Genomic DNA, 23,267 nt, shown 5'->3' on the forward strand with positions numbered 1-23,267 from the left:
GGTTTCATCTCTACAATTTGACCTATAACGTCCCCTAAAACGCAACGTCCTGGTGGGAAAGAAGCCTAAAAATCAGGTATGCAATTGACAGTTTCTGTCAGACTAGCGTAACCCTCACTGATAAGGAATTGCCGTCATAAAACACTTTCCTGGCCGTGAATGGCTTCTGAGAGCAGGAAAGAGATAAAATAATTCATAGTTCATAGATTTTAGCTTTGGCATACTTCAATGCATGTGTCATTGAAAAGAGATCAACAGTAAAAACTAAAAATATTTAAAAGTAGATTTAAATATAAAGTAAAACTGTGGGACAACTAAAATGTCATTTTTAGAGGAAGGAGGATAGATACAATTATTTATCTCATTAGTTTATTTTTACCTCGGATGCCCTTTAAACATTTTTTAATGAGAAATTATGCATATCTTGTTTTAAAATAAAGTTCATCTCCCTCGGCGTAATCCACATCTATTTGTCTAACTTTGTTATCTTCTTTCTTCATCTGTAATCTTCTATCTCTATTTGCTTTCTATCTTCTTTATTCTTGATTCAGCCTTATAACTGGGGCAGATCAAGGGCCCGGCATTTCAGAACAGAGTCAGGGCACTGAAACTTTTGAGTACGCTTATGTTTGGATTTCGAGATCAGCATATTTAGAGAATTTAAGGAATTCTATGTAACTTCCTCCAAGTTCACATGAGAGAAAATAAAACTGTAGGCACAGAAAAGAAGGGAAAAGGCATTTTTACTACTGATAATAGACAATGGGGGGGATATACACAAAATATGGTAATGTTGCCACGTGCAGGATGCGCACAGCAATTTTCCCAGTACTACTTCCAGTAAGGTAGCGTGCATTGCACAATTAGCGCAACTTACTTTATCTAGGAAGGGCGTATATTGCCTGGGTACCGCATGCTACCTTCTCTTCGGAAGTACTGGTAAAATTGCTGTGCACTCTTTGCGCACAGCAACTTTATGCTACTTTTATGAATACAACCCAATGTCTCCCAAGCAGATAGAATTGGCTTACTGACATTCAAATCCTTGCACAATCTGGGCCCTGGATACCTGAAGGACTTGTTGCAACTGCATCACATCCCCCACAATCTTAGATCAAAAGGACGTAACACCTTGGTCACCCCCAGAGTCCACCTCAAAACCTTTGGAGACAGAGCCTTTTGTCATGCTGCCCCTACACTTTGGAACTCCCTGCCACACCCAATCAGGACAGCTCCATCCCTAGAAGCATTTAAGTCTAAACTGAAAACCTACCTCTTCAGTCTGGCATTCATGAACATCTGACTATCTCCTCTGTAACACAACCCAGCCTGCAACCCTGTATTAAGCTGAGACACAACTATGCGCTTTGAGTCCTATCGGAGAAAAGCGCTTTACAAATGTTATTGTATTGTATTATTATTGTATTGTATAAAATGTGCAAAGCAACATCTGGTCCACTTTCATTATGTTTAACTTTATTCAAAGACAAAAAAAATTCAGGTAGTTGGAATGGGATACCGCTTTACCTTCTAGACTCTTCCTAATTTTTTCATAACTCTTATACTATATAGAACAACAGTTATAGTTCGGTCTAGGGAAAAGAGGAACCCAGATGCTTATGGCTGTGCAGAAAACCATGAAAAGCACTTTTCTGCATTGTGCATTTCTGCATTGTTCCGTACGTCTTTGAAAGTGTTTGCATTTTTCATGCATTTTTTGTTTGTTTGCGTTTTGTAGTTTTTCAATATTTTCCTTTTTTCTGTGGAGAAAAATCCAGTATCATATTTGTTTTATAAAAAAAAAAACATCAAAAACATGTAAAAACTCACTGAAACGCACATCTTCTATGTTTCCATTGAAACACATTGGGTTTGATTCACAAAGCGGTCCTAACAGTTAGCACGCTGGTGAAAAGCCCTTTATCAGGCCTAAACTCAGTTTAGGCGTGATAAGTTTAGGCGTGATAAGTTTAGGTGTGATAAGTTTAGGTGTGATAAGTTTAGGCGTGATAAGTTTAGGCGTGATAAGTTTAGGCGTGATAAGTTTAAGCACCAACTGGGTTAGCACCGCAGTGCACAGCTGATCAAGAGTTTTGCGCTAGCAAAGTCTGGTGCACTTCGCATAGAGTTTAATGGCGCTGCTTTGCGTGCGGGACTTTGCGCGCGATCTAAACTTATCTAAACTTATCACGCCTAAACTTATCACGCCTAAACTGGCTTTTCACCAGCGTGGTGCAAAGGTTACCATTATGGGCTTGAGTCACTAAACCATGATAACTTAAATATCACACCTTATCAAAGATATCACACCTTACCAAAGTTAACATGCCTTATCAGAGTAGCATAGGGATTGCTACGAACGTATGCCTGCTAATTGACAATGGCACTCATCCTGCCCTGAGCCCTTGCGGGTTTGTAGCACTCGCTATGCTTCTCTGATAAGGCGTGTTAACTTTGATAAGGTGTGATATTTGAGTAATTACAGTGCAGTGACTTAAGCCCTATGTGTTATTCAGATGCATTTCACAGAAATACAGAGCAAGTTGTGCACATTGGAATACACAGAGACGTGTCTTTTATGCGGCCCATAGATTTTCATTATGTGCAAAAACGCACGTGTTTTCCGCAACACAGAAAATTCTGCTTAGTGTGTTCCTCAGGGTCGGATTTACCCATAGGCACTCTAGGGGAGGGCCTACAAGTGGCCCATATATAAAAACTCTTTGGCCGCCCCAAAGTGGCCCCTCTGCTCCCCCTCCCTCCCTCTGCAGAGCGCAAGAGCAGCAGTAATGAGAAGAGACTCACCGGATCCCAACGTTCCAGCGGTGACGTCCTTCCAGCAGTGGCAGCGGGTCCAGCACCTTCTCCATGGCTACAGCTGCGGATCTCTCTGTGACCTGGCAGCTTGTAACAGCGAGTCACATGATGTGTCATGTGTTTCCCTGAAAATAAGACAGTGCCTTATATTAATTTTTGCACCAAAAGATGTGCTAGCAGGGCTTATATTTCTATGAACACACAAGTTACCGTGCTGTGTGTCGTCCTGCCTTCCCCACTGTGCCACCTCTTCCTCTGCTGGATCAACCTCTTGTGTGCCCCTGTGTCCGCCTTGTACCTTTAGTGTCCTTCTGTCTGTCCCCCTCTATACCAATGTCCTCCTCTATCCACTGTCCTCCTGTGTTTCCCTATGTGTTCTGTGTCTCCCATGTCCTCCTGGTGTCCCCGTAACCTCTGTTGTTTCCATGCATCCTCCTCCTACCCCTAGCTCCATGCTGCATTGTCCTGTGTCCTCCGATGTCCCACTGCATCCTCTTCTTTCCTCCAGATCCATGCCGCTGTGTCCCCAAGCTTAAACCTATGGGGAAGAGGTATGGCAACTTGTGTCTCTACTGGAGCCGAAAGGTTTCGCAGGCGGGACCATGGCTCAGTAGTTGTGCCAATCACTGCGCTCTCTAAGTAGCAGTGAGTGCAGGGATTGGCTCAATGACAGAGCCATGGTCCTACCCACGAGTCCACCAGCTCCAGTAATAACACAAGTTGCCATACCTTTTTTCCCCTACTGCTACTAGGGCTTACTTTTGGGGTAGGGCTTATATCCCGAGCATGCTCAAAATTTCTGCTAGGGCTTACTTCTGGGGTAAGTCTTAATAATTTCAGGGAAAAAGTGTACCTCTTCTTGATACCTCATCCCTTTACCTCTTCATTATGCCTAGCCCTAACCTTTACCTCCCCATTATGTGTAACACTATCGTACCTCTTCCTTATGTTGAATACTAACATAAGGAATACATGCCTCTTCTTTATGTCTAATCAGTTCAGGATGCTTTATAAAGAGGGATTTGTGGGTCAGCCACAAAATTAAATTCCATTTTCCCTCTGCTCTTTGTTTAATATGCAGCCTGCAACCTTACCCTGCATTGCAAGCACTGCAATCTATTCAGAAATGTATCTGCTGTAATAAATCTTATCTCAGTCAGCTTGGCTCTATTTTCGGCATTGCCAACGAGAAGGAAGCTTGTCATCACCCCTCCCACATTCCTGCACCTCACTGATTGGCTGAGGGCAGTTCAGTGAGCATGTGTTTTCAAAGCAAGCTAGTTATGACAGTGCAGTTTTTAGGAGAAAACTAAAAGTAAGGAAGGAAATGATATCAGGTTTGTCTTCAGTCAGATGTCAAATGCCAGGAACAGAAATCAAAACGTGGACAGTACAATCAATATGTTATGTAAGTAGAACAAGTATTTATCTACTTACATGTGTTCTTTTATGGGGTAGTATAGCTGTCCCTGCTGCTTTAAAACCTGGACACTAATTTGGGGTTTAAAAAAAGCTGCCACAAAAGGGCAACTTACCAGCATTGTGTTTCTCTCCAGGACTAGCAGTCAGGACATTCGAAACATGATCATTCTCTCCATTAAGCTGCGTTTTCTCTGATAATTTCACTTTTTTTATGTATTAAAAAAGAAATCTTATAAATGTCAGCCCGCTATTAATAGTTCTCATATATAACCCTACATCTTTGGCTTTATTGGTCTTTGAAGGACATGCAAAGTACAAAGTGATTGCCGTTTGCTTTTTACAATGTCTTTAAATCCGTTTCTGTTGCCTGCCAGGATATAGCGTTGTACAGGAAATGAATGCGCTCTGGCTGCAGATCAAGTTTCATCTTAATTTTCTTGTATTTTTGGGAAACAAAGAAAACTAAGCTTTTGTTATACAAAAATGTGGTATTCTTGGAACCGAATCTGCTGTCCTGTGTTGGCAGAAGTTACACAGTCTTTCTGCATCATTGCGCTCTGTACACAAAGCTGTAGAGAGAGCGTATGTCTGCTGCTTATAGAATATAGGGATTTTTTCCTCCGTTATCACATCTGGGGGTGAGGAGGAGAACAATATGCTTGGATCTTTATGCGATGTTGGAGACACCTGGCATGTGTACCTAACTCTTAAAGTGAACTGATCAACCCGGGCATCTCAATAGCACATTAAACAAGCATGCTAATAATGTGGCTCATTGCTTAAAAAATCAATTCTACCTTTTAATTTTTGCATTTAAATGTTTGTTAGAGGCTTTTACTGCTCTACTTCCACTGCCTGCCATGCACAGAAAGAGCAGGCAGATAAAGATTGCTGTAATTAGCAGTAGCAATGAGCAAACAAAAGCTTTTATCAGTGGGGGGGGTTGGAGATAGTGCACTGTACTTCAAACATTTTAGAGAGTCACACCTGATTATATTCACACTTTCCCCTGGATGAATAAGGGCAGAGAGAAGGGGGGGGGGGGGTGGCAGCTCCTACAGCTATTAGAAACCAGGACAAACTGCAGAAAAAGAAAGCTGCTTGGATCCCTTTAAGGTGGCCAGACACAATAAAATGATCCAATTTTACAGCAATTCGATAAAAATGATCGATTGTCCAGAAACATTAAAAACTTCTTCTTTTTTTTTGAGAATCTGATTGTGGGTTCATGGAAGGTGAAGTCTAAGGTGCCAGGACATTTGTGCCTATAGGCTCCTGTGAGGTAAATCTCGGCCTTGGTGTAGGGTAGATTGTCAATTTATTCATGTATAGACCCAAGCAATTTTTTCAGTTTTTAATCTTTTGTTCATAATTGGGGAATAACTGAACACACTTGTGTGGTACATTGGTTAGATTTTTTAAATATTACAATCAATCATAATTCTTGAATTGAAAAGAAATGTAAAAAAATTGTATGGTGTGTGGCCACCTTAAAGGAGAGTAAACCCAGGGCTTCCTCCAGCCCCTGGCAGCTGATATGTCTCTCGTCGCAATTCTGGTGTTCCGAGAACACCTCCGTTGCAGAGGCCGACCTCGCCAGGTCGGGATCGTCTGCACGAGCACACACCCGCACTCCAGTGGCACAGAATGCTCCAGGCCATGTGAGCGTGATTGCGAGATTGGATCTCTCCATACTGGCTGTAGAGAATGTTGGGACATAAGACAAAGACTATATTAGGGAGGGATAACATTGTGAGCTCCTCTAATGATCAATTAATGACATAAACAATGCATACATAACCCTAATAACAACGTACAGATGCTCAATTTTTGTCACACTAAATGATCATTAAATATTTTTTAGGGCAGTTTGCACAATGAGTCCTATTCAGACACACTACTGGGTCAGGATGCTCGTTCCGAGCTGATGCAGTTTTATGCAAATTTCAAATGCAAATTTACTGTATGCAGCTTGAAAATGGACTTCAAAAATTGTAGCTATGCCACCACTGCTGAAGAATATAAGTAATCCTGTAGACATGGAATAGATTTTTAAAAATGGCTTGTTGTTAGGTGGCAAATGATTACAAAGAATTGTTTGGGTTATATCAGAATAGGGATGCAAATATTTCTGAATAAATGCAATTGTATGCATTTTAATGCAAATATATGCAGTTTAAAAATGGTCCAATCAATTTAAACCCAAGTTTAAATTGATTGGTCCATTTTCAAGCTGCATATATTTGCATAAAAATGTACATCATCTCGGAAATATTTGCATCTCGTTGATTATCCCTATATCAGAATTAAGTGAGCCTCCCTGAAAGGCCAGTGAATTGGAGTTGGTAGTATCACAGTCACATGTAGCTCTGGTGGAGCACAAGACAAGACTGACTAACTTTTCAGCTACTCCACTACTGCTAAGTAAGGAGGCACCAAAAATATAAAATAATTAAAAACAATGCAAAATGGGGGGAAGAGGGACTTATCTCCAAATAATCAAAATAGCTGTAATAATGCAAAAAGTTTATTGTGCTCACACAACACGTTTTGTAGGTTTAACACTCCTGCTTCATCAGGCATATAATAAACCTAATGAGCTGGCAAACTTAGGGGAGGCAGGAACAAACAAGCTGATATCTCTATAGGCACATAAACCTCACCCCAAACATCTTGGCCCAACCCACTGCTTCCTAAGAAACAAAAGGGAAACCAAGAACCCACAATAGTGTAGTATGATAGATATAACAGGTCAAGGTTTTTAGTGAATAAATTAATAATCACAAACAAGGATTACCACCCACTGATAGAGCAGGTGGGGAGATTAAACCTGACCCCACTCAGGTTAAGAAGTCGCTCTCTGTAGATAGAAAAGAAAGTGGATAATACCCCTCCACGAAGGGTGGACTAGACTATATGCTTAACATTTGAACAGAGGTGCCAACACAAGGATACATTTTGCTAAAAGCTGTTTACAAAGGAAGGTAGTGGTAGACTTACCTCCCCAAAAGTAGACTTGATTATGTTAATTTTGGTCAACTATTTTCTTCATTTGAGTACAATGTAACATGTTTTGCAGGTGCTATCCTGCTTCATCAAGCAAATTTTGGAACAACTAAAGCATGTACATAATAAGCCAAGTTCCCCCTTCCTCCCTATTCCCCCATACCCACATACAGGGATCCTGATTTCAACTGTAATGTCAGGGAAGAAGAAAACACTTCACAATGTCCTTATGTAAACACAATCAGATAAGATGTCAGGTATAGATAGTGTACAGCTCCTATGACCTCCTCTACTGAATAGCTGTAGTAACGGTCAGCCATCATATCACAAAATTGTGCTAAACAGCATTTGGACAAACAACTTTGCAGAACCAAAGGACAACAATTAATACCAGTAGTAATAGGTTGTTGGACTTCAGCCTGGTCACTCTGTAAGCAGAGCTTTTGAGTCAAGTTATTCTTTAATGTAAGCCTGTTTTTAACATGTATAACTGTTTGCGCATTTTAATGTCCAGTTCCCACAAAGGTTTCTTTGTAAGTATTTCTTTCTAAAAATTATCCCGACCACAAAAAGAAAAGAAAGGAAAACAAAAACCACCTCTCACGTGTGGTCCTAAGACAAAATGTCTCCAAGATTTTTTACCCTAATTGATAGTGGGGGCTGTGGTGAACTCTAAAATGTACTGTTGTGGTGGTGAAGAATGGCTTAGTGGTCAGGTCCCTGCACTGAATAATGTAGTTTATGTTTTTTTCGTTCTAGGTGAGAGCGCTATTTCTGGCTGTGCAAAAAGTGCGCGCATTAAGAAGAAACAGAGGCGGAACCGGACAACCTTCAACAGCAGTCAGCTTCAAGCCCTGGAGAGAGTGTTTGAGAGAACCCACTACCCAGATGCCTTTGTACGAGAAGACTTGGCGAGAAGGGTTAACCTGAGCGAGGCCAGAGTACAGGTCAGACATAACACTGGTGCTTTACACTTTTGAAGAGTAATAAACAGAAATTATAGCAGGAGGAACACAAACTAAGAATGATCAATAACTGTCAGTATGCACAATAGGGGTAAAGAGGTGCGCAAGTTTGGATAAAACTAGGTTAAAAACCACAAAAATGTGAAGGATGAGGTGGCTTATCTCAATGACGATAGTCTTATAAGACAACAAGGTCTATTTAGCACAGGCAACATGTTTCATGGGTCCTAAGGTGCAGCTCAATGATATCTTGCTATCTTCATTCTGGCACTTGTATTGGCCTGAAGAAGCAGACTCAGACCTGTGAAATGTGTTTGTAATGCTGGGGGGGTCATCCTTTCTGACCACCCAGCACAACAAGGCTAAGAGCTGGATAATGGAAGAGGTTACACAGGCTGCCCAGAGCAACTGCTCTGGGCTTCCGATATCGCTACAAATAAAACACAATGGCAGCGCAGTGCGATGTTGCGCTGCCTTAATTTGCACTGTGCTGCCTAAGCGATAGCAAGCATTCAGACAGATACAAGCCAGGACTATAGATTGGAGAGTAACTAGTAGCAACCGCAGCTCACAGTCACGCCCACAGAAGCAGAGCAAGCTGGCTAACAACAGTCACCAGCAAGCATCCACACAGGCAAGACTACAGGATAGAACGTAACTAATAGCAACTGCAGCCTATAGTTACATTCCCAGAAACTAGAGTAGCAGGAATACTACCAGTCACCAACGTGGTGATGGCAGAATCCAAGCTATCTGGATAATGGACTTCACTGACCCACCGCAGATGCAGCAAACGTTCATCAAGCATAGAACTAGGCAATACACAATAATAAGAAAAATAACAAACAGCTCAACTAACAGATAAATAGATATTAGCAAGTCTGCATATATATTTATCAAGAACTAGCTACAGGGGTCCCCAACCTTTTCAGGCCCGGGGACCACTTACTGACCACATTTTTCTCCGAGGCCCGGGGAAGGGGGGGGGGGGGGGTTATTGCGCGCGCGACCTAGTGGGCAGTGTCGTGCGCAGCGGGTTAAGGGGGAGGGGCTGGGGTGCGGCGGCATAGCTAGAATAGTTGCCTCAGTATAGGGGTTTAGTTGCCCCAGTATGGCTAGTATAGTTACCCCAGTGTAGCTAGTATAGTGCCCCAGTATAGCTAGTATTGTGACCAGTATAGCTAGTATAGTCCCAGTATGGGTCGGTAGTGCCCTAGTATAGCGCCCAGTATAGCTAATATAGTGTCCAGTATGGGTAGGTAGTGCCCTAGTATAGCTAGTAAAATGCCCAGTATAGTGCCCCAGTATGGCTAGTAAAGTGCCCAGCATGGCTAGGCTAGTATAGTTACCCCAGTATAGCTAGTATAGTGCCCCAGTATGGCTAGTAAAGTGCCCAGCATGGCTAGTATGGTTACCCCAGTATGGCTAGTATAGTGCCCCAGCATGGATAGTATAGTGCCCAGCATGGCTAGTATAGTGTCCCAGCATGGCTAGTATAGTGTCCCAGTATGGCTAGTATAGTGCCCCAGCATGGCTAGTATAGTGCCCAGCTATAGCTAGTATAGTGCCCAGCATGGCTAGTATAGTGTCCCAGCATGGCTAGTATAGTGCCCCAGCATGGCTAGTATAGTGCCCAGCATGGCTAGTATAGTGCCCAGCATGGCTAGTATAGTGCCCCAGCATGGCTAGTATAGTGCCCAGCATGGCTAGTATAGTGCCCAGCATGGCTAGTACAGTGCCCAGCATGGCTAGTATAGTGCCCCAGCATGGCTAGTATAGTGCCCAGCATGGCTAGTATAGTGTCCAGCATAGCTAGTACAGTGCCCAGCATGGCTAGTATAGTGCATAGCATGGCTAGTATAGTGCCCCAGCATGGCTAGTATAGTGCCCAGCATGGCTAGTATAGTGCCCAGCATGGCTAGTACAGTGTCCCAGCATGGCTAGTATAGTGCCCAGCATGGCTAGTACAGTGTCCCAGCATGGCTAGTATAGTGTCCAGCATGGCTAGTATAGCGCCCAGCATAGCTAGTACAGTGCCCAGCATGGCTAGTATAGTGCCCAGCTATAGCTAGTATAGTGCCCCAGCATAGCTAGTATAGTGCCCAGTATGCGTAGGTGGTGCCCCCGTGGCCGCCGCTTCTGTTACCTTATGAGCGGGCGGGCGGCCGCTTCCGGATTCCCCCGCTCTCCTTCATGCATGCAGTACTATCTCCTCCTATAACAGCAGCGCGTCTTGCGTCTGCTGTAAGGAGAGAAGGAGACGGGGCAGCGGCTTCCTGTAGCGGCGATATGCATCGCCGCTACCATAGGAACCGCTGCCCCGCCTCCTTACAGCAGACGCAAGACGCGCTGCTGTTATAGGAGGAGATAGTACTGCATGAAGGAGAGCGGCGCATGGGGGAATCCGGAAGCGGTCGCCCGCTGATAAAGTAACAGAAGCTGCGGCCGCAGGGGGGGAGGGACAAGATGACAGACCCGCCGCGGCCCAGCTGGAAACTGCCAACGGACCGGCAGTGGGCCGCAGCCCGGTGGTTGGGGACCCCTAAACTAAAGCACAAGTAATAAGGTCACATAGAACTACAATAACAGAACTATACAGAGTAACAAGGTGCCCAGTAGATTAGCGTACTGACCACTATGACGGGTGGGGTAAGAAATGGGAGGCAGACTTTTATGCTGGCATCAACCAATGAATGCAGGTATGCAAATCTCCACACAGCCGAATGGTAATCACTCAATCCTGAGCTGGCTTGATTACCATTCGCTAGCTGGCTGTGAATGCAAAGGACCCCCATAAGAAATACATGCAGAATTATGTAACAACATGCATGCAGGAAATCCAGGGCTATCTGGCCGCAGCTCAGCTGTAACAAGCAATTGGTGGTATGATGACAGCACCCTGAGCTGCCCAGAACTGCAGAGCGATTGCCAATGACAATGAGACTTATGCACAACCGAATGCAAGCAGATAAGCCAGAACTGTCCGTTTGCAGCTCCACTGCAACAGACAGAATACACTACAGGAGGGATCCTTACAGCATTGCAATAAACATAGTGCAATAAACTAGGTAAGCCACCTCACCCATTATACTTTTATTATTTTTAACCTAGGTTTAACTAGTTTTATCCTTTTAACTAAGGTGCCTCTTTACCCCTATTGTGAATATACCCCCCACGCCACCGAGGTTGGAGGGGATCCCTCTGGTGTCACATGGTGGACACCATTGTGACAGCCAGTTTTTTTCTACCAAATAGAGACATTGCATCCAGTCCTGTTTGGACAACCCGAGAGGAGTCTGGTTTATTGTCTCCACCTGCTTCAAGTGGTTGGTTGTCCCTGCTGCAGCCCACCTTTGTGAGTAGCGCTTTTGGAAATTCACTTACATCTTATTGACAACAACTCACATACTATGCTAACTGGGCTCCTGTTGTTTCTGTGTCTTTTTTCCTTGTTGTGTTAAGACGCTCCATCCTCTCACAACTGTCAGTATAAGTCAAGGGAACTCTACAAAAGTATGTCATGCCACCACTGGTGTCTCCAAGGCCTGGGACACACTAGCAGTGCTTTTCTGACAATGTGAAAACCTCTTGCTAAATGTGTGCAATCCCACTTGAGGGATGTGATTTTCTAAAAATCCCCATAGCATTACATTAGCATTACATTAACAGAGCTTTTCAGATCGCAAGCGCATAGAAAATCACTGCCGGTGGGTACCAGGCCTTACCTTGATATGAGTTGGGTTTGCACAAGTTGGGCTCGTTGTCAAGGTTTCAGCTTCTTGACTGTTCTAGAGCAGGATTATCCACAAGGCAACCTAAGCTAGTGCCTGGGACCTAATGTGTATCAAGAGGCCCAAATGCTAGGTTAATTTCCTACCTTGGCTTGCTAAAAGGGCAGCCAAGGTTACTTCCTTGCCTAGGACCCCACTTAATCTTAATCCTTCTCTAAATATGACTAGACCTTCACCTATTGATGCTGATATTATGGAATAGTGCTGGCATTGAACTCCCTGTTTTGGTGCTCACTAGTAATTGTTATACTGTATGTTGTTGAAGCACCTATAAGTTTTCTCCACAGATTGTACATAGAGCTGCCCTGTCTGTATCAGTAAGTGCATACTGCCAGTATTTCATCTTAGGAAGGTGAGGTTAAGGACCCACCTACACAGAGGGCAGTGCTGAACAGAATGCTTTACTTGGCTAATATTGAGATGGTAAAGTAGGGTTGTTTGGGGCAGTGCTTGCCTCTGCTCTGCTGTTGTTCCCGGCCATGACTGCATTGATTCCAATGCACTCCCATTACCTCTCCTTACCGCTGCATCTGAGATTTGCACCTCCCTCACCTCTGCCTTGGGCCTCGGCCCTGTACATACATTCAACCAGCAAGTATTTTTTTTATGGGAAATGACATAGGTGTCTCCCAAAAGATAATAAGACTATGTACAAGAGGAATTATTGTGAAAAAAAACAAAACATTTCTCAGCTTTTATTTACATAGAGCAAAAAGTGTCCAGTCCAGAATTATTCATACCCTTCTCAATAATCAACAGAAAAGCCTTTATTAGCTATTACAGCAATCAAACGCTTCCTATAATTACAAACCAGCTTTTTGCATGTCTCCATGGGTATATTTGCCCATTCATCTTTAGGAATGAGCTCCAAATCTTTCAGGTCGGAGGGTCTTCTTGCCATCACCCTGATCTTTAGCTCCCTCCGCAGATTCTCAATTGGTTTCAAGTCAGGACTCCATTTCACTACTTTTGCTGTGTGTTTTGGGTCATAATCATGCTGAATTGTCCATTGGTGGCCAAGGCCAAGTTTCTCTGCAGACTACCTGATGTTGTAGTTGAGAATCCTCATGTATTGCTCTTTTTTCATGGTGCCGTTTACTGTGATTAGGTTCCCTGGTCCATTGGCTGAAAAAACAACCCCAAAGCCTTGGGCTCCTACCACCATGTTTACCAGTGGGGATGGTGTTCTTTGGCAAACATCATAGTGACCAAACAATTCAATTTTTGTTTCACAGAAGACCAGAAGTCTTCTTTGTCCAGATGAGCATTTGCAAAGGCAAAGCGAGCTTTTTTGTGCCTTTTCTGGAGAAGTGATCCCCAGCAGTGTGTAGTGTCCGCTTGGATTGTCTGCCCTGAGACATTGCCACCAGTGGAGCCCATCAGCCCAGATTCACCAGGATGGCCTTGGTGGTGATCCTTGGATTCTTTATCACCTCTCTCACTATCCTCCTGGCCAGCACAGGTGTCACTTTTGGCTTCCGACCATGTCCTCTGAGATTTTCCACAGTGCAGAACATCTTGTATTTTTTTTCTTTATAATACTTTGCACTGTAGCCACTGGAACTGGAAAACATTTAGAAATGGCCTTGTAGCCCTTTCCTGACTTGTGAGCAGCCACAATGCGCAGCCGCAGGTCCTCACTGAGCTCCTTTGTCTTAGCCATGACTGTCCACAAACCAACTGCAGAGAGCTGCTGTTTTTTACCTGTTGAATTGATTAAAACAGCTGTTCCCAATTAATCAGGGTAATTAGGATGCTTTAGAACAGCATGGACTATTTGGAATGGTATAGAACTTTGGATTTTCCCACAGACTGTGACAGTTTGTGAAGGGTATGAATATTTATGGACTGGACACTTTTGGCACAAATTTAAATAAAAACTGAGAAATGTTTTTTCCTCAATAATGCCTTTTGTACATCTTATTATCTTTTGGGAGACACCTATGCATTTCCCATCAAAAAATTACTTGCTGGTTGAATGAAAGTAACTTTAAGTCAAAATTTGCCAGGGGTATGAATAATTATGGGCAGCACTGTATGGTGGGCCCCATTCAATGTACCTGAATAAAACATCTCCAAAGTCCTGGTACACAGATTTTTTTGAGCACCATATACAATATAGAAAAGTCTTACCTGTTGCATTGTAGGAGTATTAGGTAGAAGAAAGTATTGACCAGGTTAGGCTAACATAACTAGTAGATCTGGATGTAGATTGGGGTCATTTCAAAGGTATAGGTTAGGGTTAAGCTCCTCCAGGTGGGGGAAGAATTAACCCCCAAATGAGGCATATTTCTTACTATACCTTTAATAAAAGAGTATTTTAATGCAAACCGGTGAGGTTTTTTGGGAAACAATAAGATACTTTGGTAGAGGGAAGCCTCTGGACTCTCCAGAGTCCAGAGGCTTCCCCTCCGCCTCCCTCCACCTTGACATTCCAGCTCCGGGACCCCTGAAGCTTGCGGATCGCATCTGTGTCCCGTAGCAAAGAGCCAGGCTTGGGCTCAGAGCAAAAAGCCAAGCCTGTCTGGGATCCAAGCTAGTGCGCAGATGCAAGTCAAGCTCTGTCGACGAGCCCTTGTTGATGGGCTTAGGAGGATCTCAACACTGGAGTGGTGAGGTGGAGGTGACAGTAGGAGCCTCTGGAGTATCCAGAAGGCTTACCTCTACCTAGTTTTGTCTCCATTCTGGGCACTTTTTTTCTACAGGCACATTTTAAATAAATTATGCATTGTAAAAATATTAGATGGCTACATAGTTAGTTGGGTTGAATACATCAGAGGGCAATATAATAGCTTGGCGGATGAGCTTTTTGTCCCTAGGCCTTCTCAAAGGACTAGAGGACATGAGCTGCGCATGGAGGAAAAACGTTTTAGCCATTTATTTAGGAAAGGGTTCTTTACAGTAAGAGTGATTAAGATGTGGAATGCATTGCCACAGGAAGTCGTTATGGCAAACTCTATACCTGCATTTAAAGGGGGCTTAGATGCTTTCCTTGCATTGAAAGACATCCATGGCTACAATTACTAGGTTATGCCTAATGATGTTGATCCAGGGATTTAATCTGATTGCCATCTGGAGTCGGGAAGGAATTTTTCCCTTTTGGGGCTAATTGGACCATGCCTTGTGGGGTTTTTTTCGCCTTCCTCTGGATCAACAGGGGTATGTGGGGGACGGGCTGGAGTTGTACTTTGTACTGGTTGAACTCGATGGACGTATATCTTTTTTCAACCAAAATAACTATGTAACTATGAATAAAAAAAGAAAGAAAATATGGTTACAACAAAGAGGAATCTCATTGGTCCACCATGAACCAAGGAAAGCCCTTCCTGGTCCAACCTTCTAACTATCTTCTCCCCAAGTACAGCTGCACCCTCCCTATTTAGGTGCAGCCCATCCCTACTGTAGAACCTGCAGCTGAGGGCAAAGTCTGCTCAGTTCTCCAGGAACCCAAACTCCTCCTTCCTGTACCAATTTCTTAAAGGACAACGAGATGACATGTGACATGATGCGATAAACATGTGTATGTACAGTGCCAAGCACACAAATAACTAGGCTGTGTTCCTTTTTTTCTTTCTCTGTCCGAAAGAGTTAAAAACCAGGTATACAAGTGACAGTTTCTGTCCAGGTAGGGACCGGGTCGGATTGGGTCAGACTATAGCATAACCCTCACTAATAAGTAATTACAGCCATACAATACTTTCCTGTCAGTAGATGGTTTCTGTGAGCAAGAAAGAGATAAAAATGGTCAGTAATGCATAGATTTGAGCTCTGGCATACTTCAATGAGTGTGTCATTGAACAGAGACAATGAAACAGTAAGAACTTAAAAACTAGATTTAAATATAAAATAAAACTGTGGGATATTTAAAAAAAATCATTTTTAGGTGAAGGAAGATAGATACAGTTGTTTTTCTCATCAGTTTATTTTCACCTCGGATGTCCTGTCTCTTAGTTGTAGCATAAGCATGTGACACACTGGTAGTACAGTATTTCATAAAACACTACCTTGGAGGTCCTTATTTTAAGTTTATCTCCTAATACGTCAAAGTCTTTTTTGAGGACCTTCCATCGCCAACTAATTTATCATTGGTACCAATGTGTACGACAGCCTCACCATGCCAAACCAGAGCACTTGGAAAACAACACATTGTACAGCATTCATGGTTCCTTCAACAGATTACCCAAATTTTGCACCTAATAATTGAATCCCCAACCACCAGTATCTGTCTAGCCTCTGCTGCACTCTTATATCCATTCTCCTTCCTCTGGTCTGTTCCTTAGTTCATAGGCATAGGCAAACGCAGAGGGGGATTACAGCTGCCCAGAATCCCCCCTCAGACCTGGTCCGGTGCAGTGTCTGGGGACAGACACAAGCTGAGACACCAGTATCCTGCAGCTCACAGCACTGCCTCCTTCCTTTCCCTGCTACAGTTCACTTTGGATGGAGCAGGAGTGTGTGTACAGAGCATGGAGCAGCAGCGTGTGTACAGAGCATGGAGCAGCTCTGGGGAACTTAGGCCTCGATTCATCATTGTCTTTGAGATAACTTTTTCCAGTTTGTTAAATCACCGAATTCGAAGTGTATCGATTTCTAGTTGTATTCATCAAGGTTTTTCCGCAATCGGTATGAATTCGATAAAATATCGATAACAATTCGGTAACCATTCGGTAACCTGTCGATATTTCCATTTTACAGCGGTAATTTTACACAAGGTCATAAGATTCCCATGGAATTGTGGGTAAAAGGCAGTCCTTTGAACACCACGTAGCAACATTCTGAATAGGGCTTAATATCTGGACCAGGATTCTGGAAGTGGCTTGGGGCAATACCACAATTTCGCCCGCTGCGGCTTGATAGGAGCCTTTTCTAAAAAAATATAGTGTAGCTAGCAAATTAGTTAAACCTGGCACTGCCTGTGTTCTCTTACAAGATGATTCAAGAGTAATGCAGATGTCCTGGTATAGCAAATAAATCCATTCTCTTGCAAATTGATATGGTTCTAGACCTTATTCTTGCCCTTCTGCGCCTTTGAATCACTCTCAGCTGATACATAACCACTTCAAATGGATCCATCTTCTCTGTCAGCAATGATCTGACAGGAATAACGACAGAGCAGTGAAGAAGATAACGAATCCTAAATGTAACGCTAAACCACGCCCACTTTCATTTTCATGAATTGCACTTTCTTCCGTTTTAACGCATCACTAACAAATGATTACTGAATTATTACCGAATGCTCGCTAACAGCTGTAGATAAATTTGATGAATCCTAAAATCAACTTAACGAATTTGGTATTTTACCGAACTGTTGTTAACCAATTTGATAAGTCTTGATGAATCGAGGCCTTAGAGTCAGGTATGAGCACAGCCCTGTGCTCCTGCTGGGTGAATGCTTCACTTTCCCGTTCATTACTAATGTTGGCTGTCCTCATTATTATCTGTATCCAAACTGCTCCTAATCGATCCCTTTGTCGATCGGGAGCAGATCGGACATTTAGGAAATAATCGTCAGCTCCTGTCAGTCGGACGGGAAATTGCATTGTGTGTACCCAGAAAGATATCCTACCATATTATTATACTGTATTGTGCGTGGCTTCAAAGAAGTGTATGGATGTATGCCTAGATACTAACATATACAATTTAGACTTAAAGGGAACCTGAAGTGAGAGGTATATGGATATTTATTTCCTTTTAAACAATACCAGTTGCCTGGCTGTCCTGCTGATCATTCTAGCATCAATAGGGTCTGTATTACACACCTGAAACAAGCATGCAGCTAACCAGTCAGATTTTTTTTGTCAGAAACCTGTGATCTGCATGCTTGCTCAGGGTCTATGGCTAAAAGTATTAGAGGCAGAGGATCAGCAGGAGAGCCAAGCAATATGTATTGTTTATGTTTGAATTTAATAAATATGTCAGTCTCCGTATCCTTTCACTCCAGGTTCCCTTGAATAACACATTTAACAAATAATGTCTAACAGATCACTTTGTTTTTGTCTTCATAGGTCTGGTTTCAGAACAGGCGAGCCAAGTTCAGAAGGAATGAAAGAGCCATGTTGGCCAGTCGGTCATCGTCCTTGCTAAAGTCGTACAGCCAAGACCCCATTGTAGAGCAGCAGATCAGTCCCCGACCAACCAGCCTGGCCCCAGAATTTCTATCCTGGAATTCCAACAGCTACAGGTGACATGAACCTCTCCTTTTATTGTATTAGAGAGAGTGCAAAATGCAACACCCAATATAACAGAATCCATCATGGACTTCATCACAGAATTAAGACAAGCTGCAGTAAACTGGATTCTGATTGGTTCATTTGTGTTACCCCATGCTCTGTTCGTGGCTTTGTTTACATAGTTTAGCACATGGCTGATGATCCTCATTAAAGGCAGTAATTTATGACCCAGACTATCACTGGCTTCTTTACTAGCAGACACACTGGTTAAACATCACACGAACAGATGCGCATATATGTATAGATATACGCTGTAAATATTTCCAGAGTGTCTGTATAAGCATGAGACATGTAGGGCTTTCATAATGTGAAATGACAACCTCACCTCAACCCAACCCAGTACATGTGGGTTTCGATCTTCTGAGTTTGGCTAAGGCTCCACCTCATGTTAACCCTTTGTTGATACCTAACCCTCAGAGAGATGGATTAAGATGTAATGGAGCCCTAGGCCAGGTAGTAAATTTAAAGTGCCTCTTGTGGTCCCTTTGATAAGCTGAAGTGGAGAGAAGTTGAAGAAAGTGGCAGGTGGGGCACTTGATAACCACTGGGCCCCAAGCACCTGCCTAGGTTGCCTGGGGGATGATCCTGCTCTACTAACGCTAGACTCCTACCCAACTTTAACCCTTTCCTGATGTGTAACCTTAACCTCCACCAACATTAACCCTTCCTGACGAATAACACTAACCTCTTTCTTAATGATAGCCTTTTCCTGTCTAACACGAAACATCTTTTCCTAGAATTTGAACCTAGTTGCCCTATTTCTTCATCCTATCTTTCCAAATCTACTCTTATCTGTAAGCAATACGCTTCATCTTCATGTGTTACCTTCATCTCCAACATCAATCCAATCACCTGTGGCCAAACTATTAACAGATAGCTTCAACTATCCAATAGCGGTATACCAGTGCTCAGCTTCACTGCTGAAGCCCTAATTCACATTCTAGACAGGAAGCTGAAGTGGCACATTATCGTCATAGAGTTTGAAGACTCTGATTCATTTGCACCACCTGATCATGTGTCACTCTTACCTATTCTTTATTCTTTGTGATTTTTGCTTGTAGGAGAAATCACATAGAAGAGATTGACCATCTCTGATCAATAGTGATCCATTTCTTTACATTTCAGCAGCATGTGCTTATGTGCTTGTGTCGCTGTGCCTTTAACATTGGTGTAGAGGTGGGTGGTGGGGCACTAGGATGACTGGCGATGGCTGTTTCGCATCTCTACGGATGCTTGGTCATGCTGGGTCAAAGGCAATCTGGCCAGCACAGCTTCCTGGTTCAAGACAGGGACAAGCCCCACCCACTTCAGGTTGCAAAGCTGCTTGATTGGTTGAAGCAGGCTGTGACTAGAGGGAGGAAGTGAGCCAGAGAATGGGTGGAAGTCTAGGTACTATAGTATGTACAATTATACAGATGATTGTAACCTGTTCAGCTTCTTTATGGTGGGACTAGTCAACACTTCAGAACCAAAGAAAATATTTTGGCTGGGGATCCACTCTAATGTAAAGTAATACAGAACTTCAAATATTCAATTAAAAAAAAAACATTATACTCACCCCTCTGTTATGGACCTCCTCTTTAGTACTACAAAATTCTCTTCCTCCAAGACATTGTGGTGACAACAGTTAAGAAACTTTCACCACTGCCTTTTACGAATTGGCCACCACTCTTTTATTTTCTAGTAATGGGAACTATGCTAGGCAAGCAGAGCAACCTTGATTGACATGGTCACTTCCCTGGTACATTTTCTATCATTCCAAAGGCCAAAAAAAGGCAATGTGTATGATAAATGGAAGAGTCATTGGTTGCTTAGTCATTAAATCTGCATTCACCATAACTCCTGGGGACAAGAGAGGTTTGGATACCACGAGAAGCTTTATGAAATCGACCAGTATCATGTTTATCCCTAGATGCTTTGTTGTTTTTGCAAAGAGATCTTCTTTTGGTTATTTTAGAGACCTTTACATGAACCGTGTATTTTCACTGCACGTTATTCATATTGATGACCTTGTCGTTTTCTTTAAACAGCACCACTTTGCCGCCTTATAACCCAAACGTCACCTCCCCGCCACCCACGCTGCCCAACCAAGGAGTCAACATGGCCGACAGCATTGCCAGCCTTCGCCTTAAAGCTAAGGAGTTCAGTCTGCACCACAACCATGTGTCCACCGTTAACTGAGATGTGGCAGAATAGATGGGAGACTATATCCAAGCCACGAGGCGAGGGGTGTGCTGGACACGCCACAGATGAGCCCATGGCCACCAGCAACATATGAAAAAAACATTAAGACTGTGGCTCTATTTTAAGCTCCTGATACTGCAAGAAGACGCTGTAATGTATCCGACAATCAGACTGGGCTACAGACTCCAGAACACACAGCCTCAATATGGCTCCTCCACCGCCAATATGCCATATTGTGTAACAAGATATGAGTGAGAAGGGCAACAGCCAAAGTCCAAACATCATGGACAGGACTCTCAATTCGTTTAAAAACATTTCTTATTTTGTGACTGTAGATATTTCATAGCTAGAATTTCACATCAGTAATCAATAATTTGTCCCATTCTGTCTTCCCATTGCCCATAATCCTCCTCACCATTTCTCTGTCTGTTGTCTAGGCCTCTCCTGTGTCCTCGTTTTTGGTACGCACTGTATATATGTAGATACATACTGTGCCTTGTAAATATATCCTTTATACCATACTCCCTGACCTAAGGGCAGATGTTGATTGGGCCCATGGCTGGATCTGTACGTTTCCTTGATTTCTTTCGGTAATCCGACCGTGATGATGTCACAAAGATCACAAAAATTCCATAATATCCTCATTATATCACCTATGTCCTTTTTATTGTAGAACTAAATTCTGAAAAAGATGTTTTAATAAAAAAATTTGTACTGTCTCATCTTTCACTACATGTAAGAACAAAGGAGATCCAGATTATGAATGATTGGTGGAAGCAACATACTTTCTAAAGCCAAATACACACTTGAAATGCTTGTGGCCTGAAATAATCTTTCAAAATCATTTGAGGTGACACTTTTGGAAGGATCACTGCTCCGAACTAAGATTCGCTTTACTGCCTGAATTCCTGCCAAAATACCAGTATTCCCTGCATCTCTCTCACTTCCTGGTGTGTGATGACAGACAGCATCTGCTGTCATCCGATGATCCCATCCTCTGTATGATGAGCGAGACATACAAGCTGCTGTGACAAGTGCCAGATAATATCAGCTCTGATAAGTTCCCTCTCCCCTTATCGCTGTCAGACAGTTTATTACTGGTCAGCGCAATGACACAGCAGTCTCTGTGCTAGAGTTTAAGACTTTCCTGACTCATTTTAGTAATAGAGGATTGTACTGTTAGCTATCAATGAAAGCAGGAAGTTTTGAAACAGGGTGACATCTGAATTACATTTATTTATATTAGCAAAACAATCTACCAAAATTTCCTGCTGACTCATTCTAAAGTGAACCGAGCACCATTTTTAGTACCCAGGACATCTCAATAGCACATTAAAAATGCAGGCCAACAAAATGTCTCATTATTAAAAAACAACTTCCATTTTATCTTTTATTTTTACATTTAAACTTTAGCACAGGTTTTATTAACCTACTTTAGCCGGATGGGCCGTCCTCAGGGGTTTTAAGCAGCTAAGGACTTAAAGGAATACTATCGATACCCAAGTGTTCTAAAATGACAGTGTGCAAAAAAGTCTAAGTAGCTGTGTAAATATTTTCCTACTTTTCATGTTAAATATCAGAGGCAAAAGCTGTAATTTATTGAGAGTAGGATTTAGCTATATTGGGACAAATCAATTGCAGAAGGGGTGTCTGCTTCAATGCACAGCCAGAGTTGCATATCAGACTACAAAAAGCAAATATCAAACATATCAAACTCTGAAAGCAAAAACAGTATGAAAAGCTGTGACAATTAGTTACATTTCCTCTGCTCTCTTCAGACACTTCAGTCAGAAACACAGGACACAGAATCTGCAGCTGTTCTCTCTGTCACACACAGAGCTACACATAGAGTTAACTGATCAAGTGTGAGGGGAATTTCCCCTCTCCTCATGGCTCAGTCAGCCGTCAGTTTTGGCGTCAGTAAAGTTTGAAAGTATTTTGCTAACAGTAAACAAAGAAGTTGCTACTAAAATGTATACACCAGTACTTAGCAGCACTTCCCAAACAATTCATGTGTCAATTGAAAAAAATATGTGAATCGATAGTATTCCTTTAAAGACAATCTGTAACATCAAAATGTCCCCTGGGGGGTACTCACCTCGGGTGGGGGAAGCCTCAGGATCCTAATGAGGCTTCCCACGCCGTCCTCCATCCCTCGGGGGTCTCGCTGCAGCGGCGACGTCAATATTTACCTTCCCGGGCTCCTGCGCAGGCGCTCTGGCGGCTCCAAAGTAGGCGGAAATACCCGATCGCCGTCGGGTCTGCTCTACTGCGCAGGCGCAAGCGTCCGGCGCCTGTGCAGTAGAGCGGACCCGACTGAGATCGGGTATTTCCGTCTACTTCGGAGCGGAGAGCAGCCACAGCGCCCCCGCTGGAGCCTGCAAAAGTAAATATTGAAACAACAGTCAGGTCTGTCACCGGTTGTTTGGAGGGCTGCAGCGAGACCCCCGTGGGACAGAGGACAGCGTGGGAAGCCTCATTAGGATCCTGAGGCTTCCCCCACCCGCGGTGAGTACCCCCCAGGGATCTTTTTGATGTTACAGTGTCTCTTTAAGTAAAATTGTTTTATTGCACTCATTAGCAAATAATAAACACTACCTTTCATCAAAAGAGTGGAGTGGGTAATTAGGAAAACTTCTTCAAAGAGCTTTTCCAGAGGGGATGTGTGGTGATAGCATCTGTGACTTCTGTAAATAAGGACAGTGAAAAGGGGAAGGGGGAACATGGCAGCTCCTATAGCTATAACAAACCAGGAGAAATTCCATGGAAAGAAAGGTTGCTTAGTTCCCTTTAAGATTTGTCATTCCTTGCCTGGTCTCATATCACCCCCAAGTGTTAAATTGTCACTGTTT

At 43.1% G+C, this 23,267-nt stretch overlaps 1 protein-coding gene and 1 long non-coding RNA gene across 2 annotated transcripts in view; one reads left to right on the top strand and one right to left on the bottom strand.

Moving 5' to 3' along the window:
• Positions 1 to 22,446, top strand: part of PRRX2 (paired related homeobox 2) — a 150,209-nt gene extending 127,763 nt beyond the window's left edge. The window contains exons 2-4 of the mRNA XM_068248496.1: positions 8,005 to 8,192; positions 18,007 to 18,182; positions 20,262 to 22,446. Coding sequence (XP_068104597.1) covers positions 8,005 to 8,192; positions 18,007 to 18,182; positions 20,262 to 20,412 — 515 coding nt within the window. The 3' untranslated portion in view covers positions 20,413 to 22,446. The remainder of the gene's footprint in view (positions 1 to 8,004; positions 8,193 to 18,006; positions 18,183 to 20,261) is intronic.
• On the bottom strand, positions 353 to 19,480 carry LOC137527708 (uncharacterized). Its single transcript, XR_011023203.1, has 3 exons — positions 19,260 to 19,480; positions 2,806 to 2,942; positions 353 to 710 (listed from the first exon to the last, which is right to left on the bottom strand). It is a non-coding gene; the product is annotated as an uncharacterized lncRNA (long non-coding RNA).
• Positions 22,447 to 23,267: the final 821 nt, after the last annotated feature.

The sequence above is a fragment of the Hyperolius riggenbachi genome, chromosome 8, assembly GCF_040937935.1.
Source record: "Hyperolius riggenbachi isolate aHypRig1 chromosome 8, aHypRig1.pri, whole genome shotgun sequence".
Classification (NCBI taxonomy): domain Eukaryota; kingdom Metazoa; phylum Chordata; class Amphibia; order Anura; family Hyperoliidae; genus Hyperolius; species Hyperolius riggenbachi.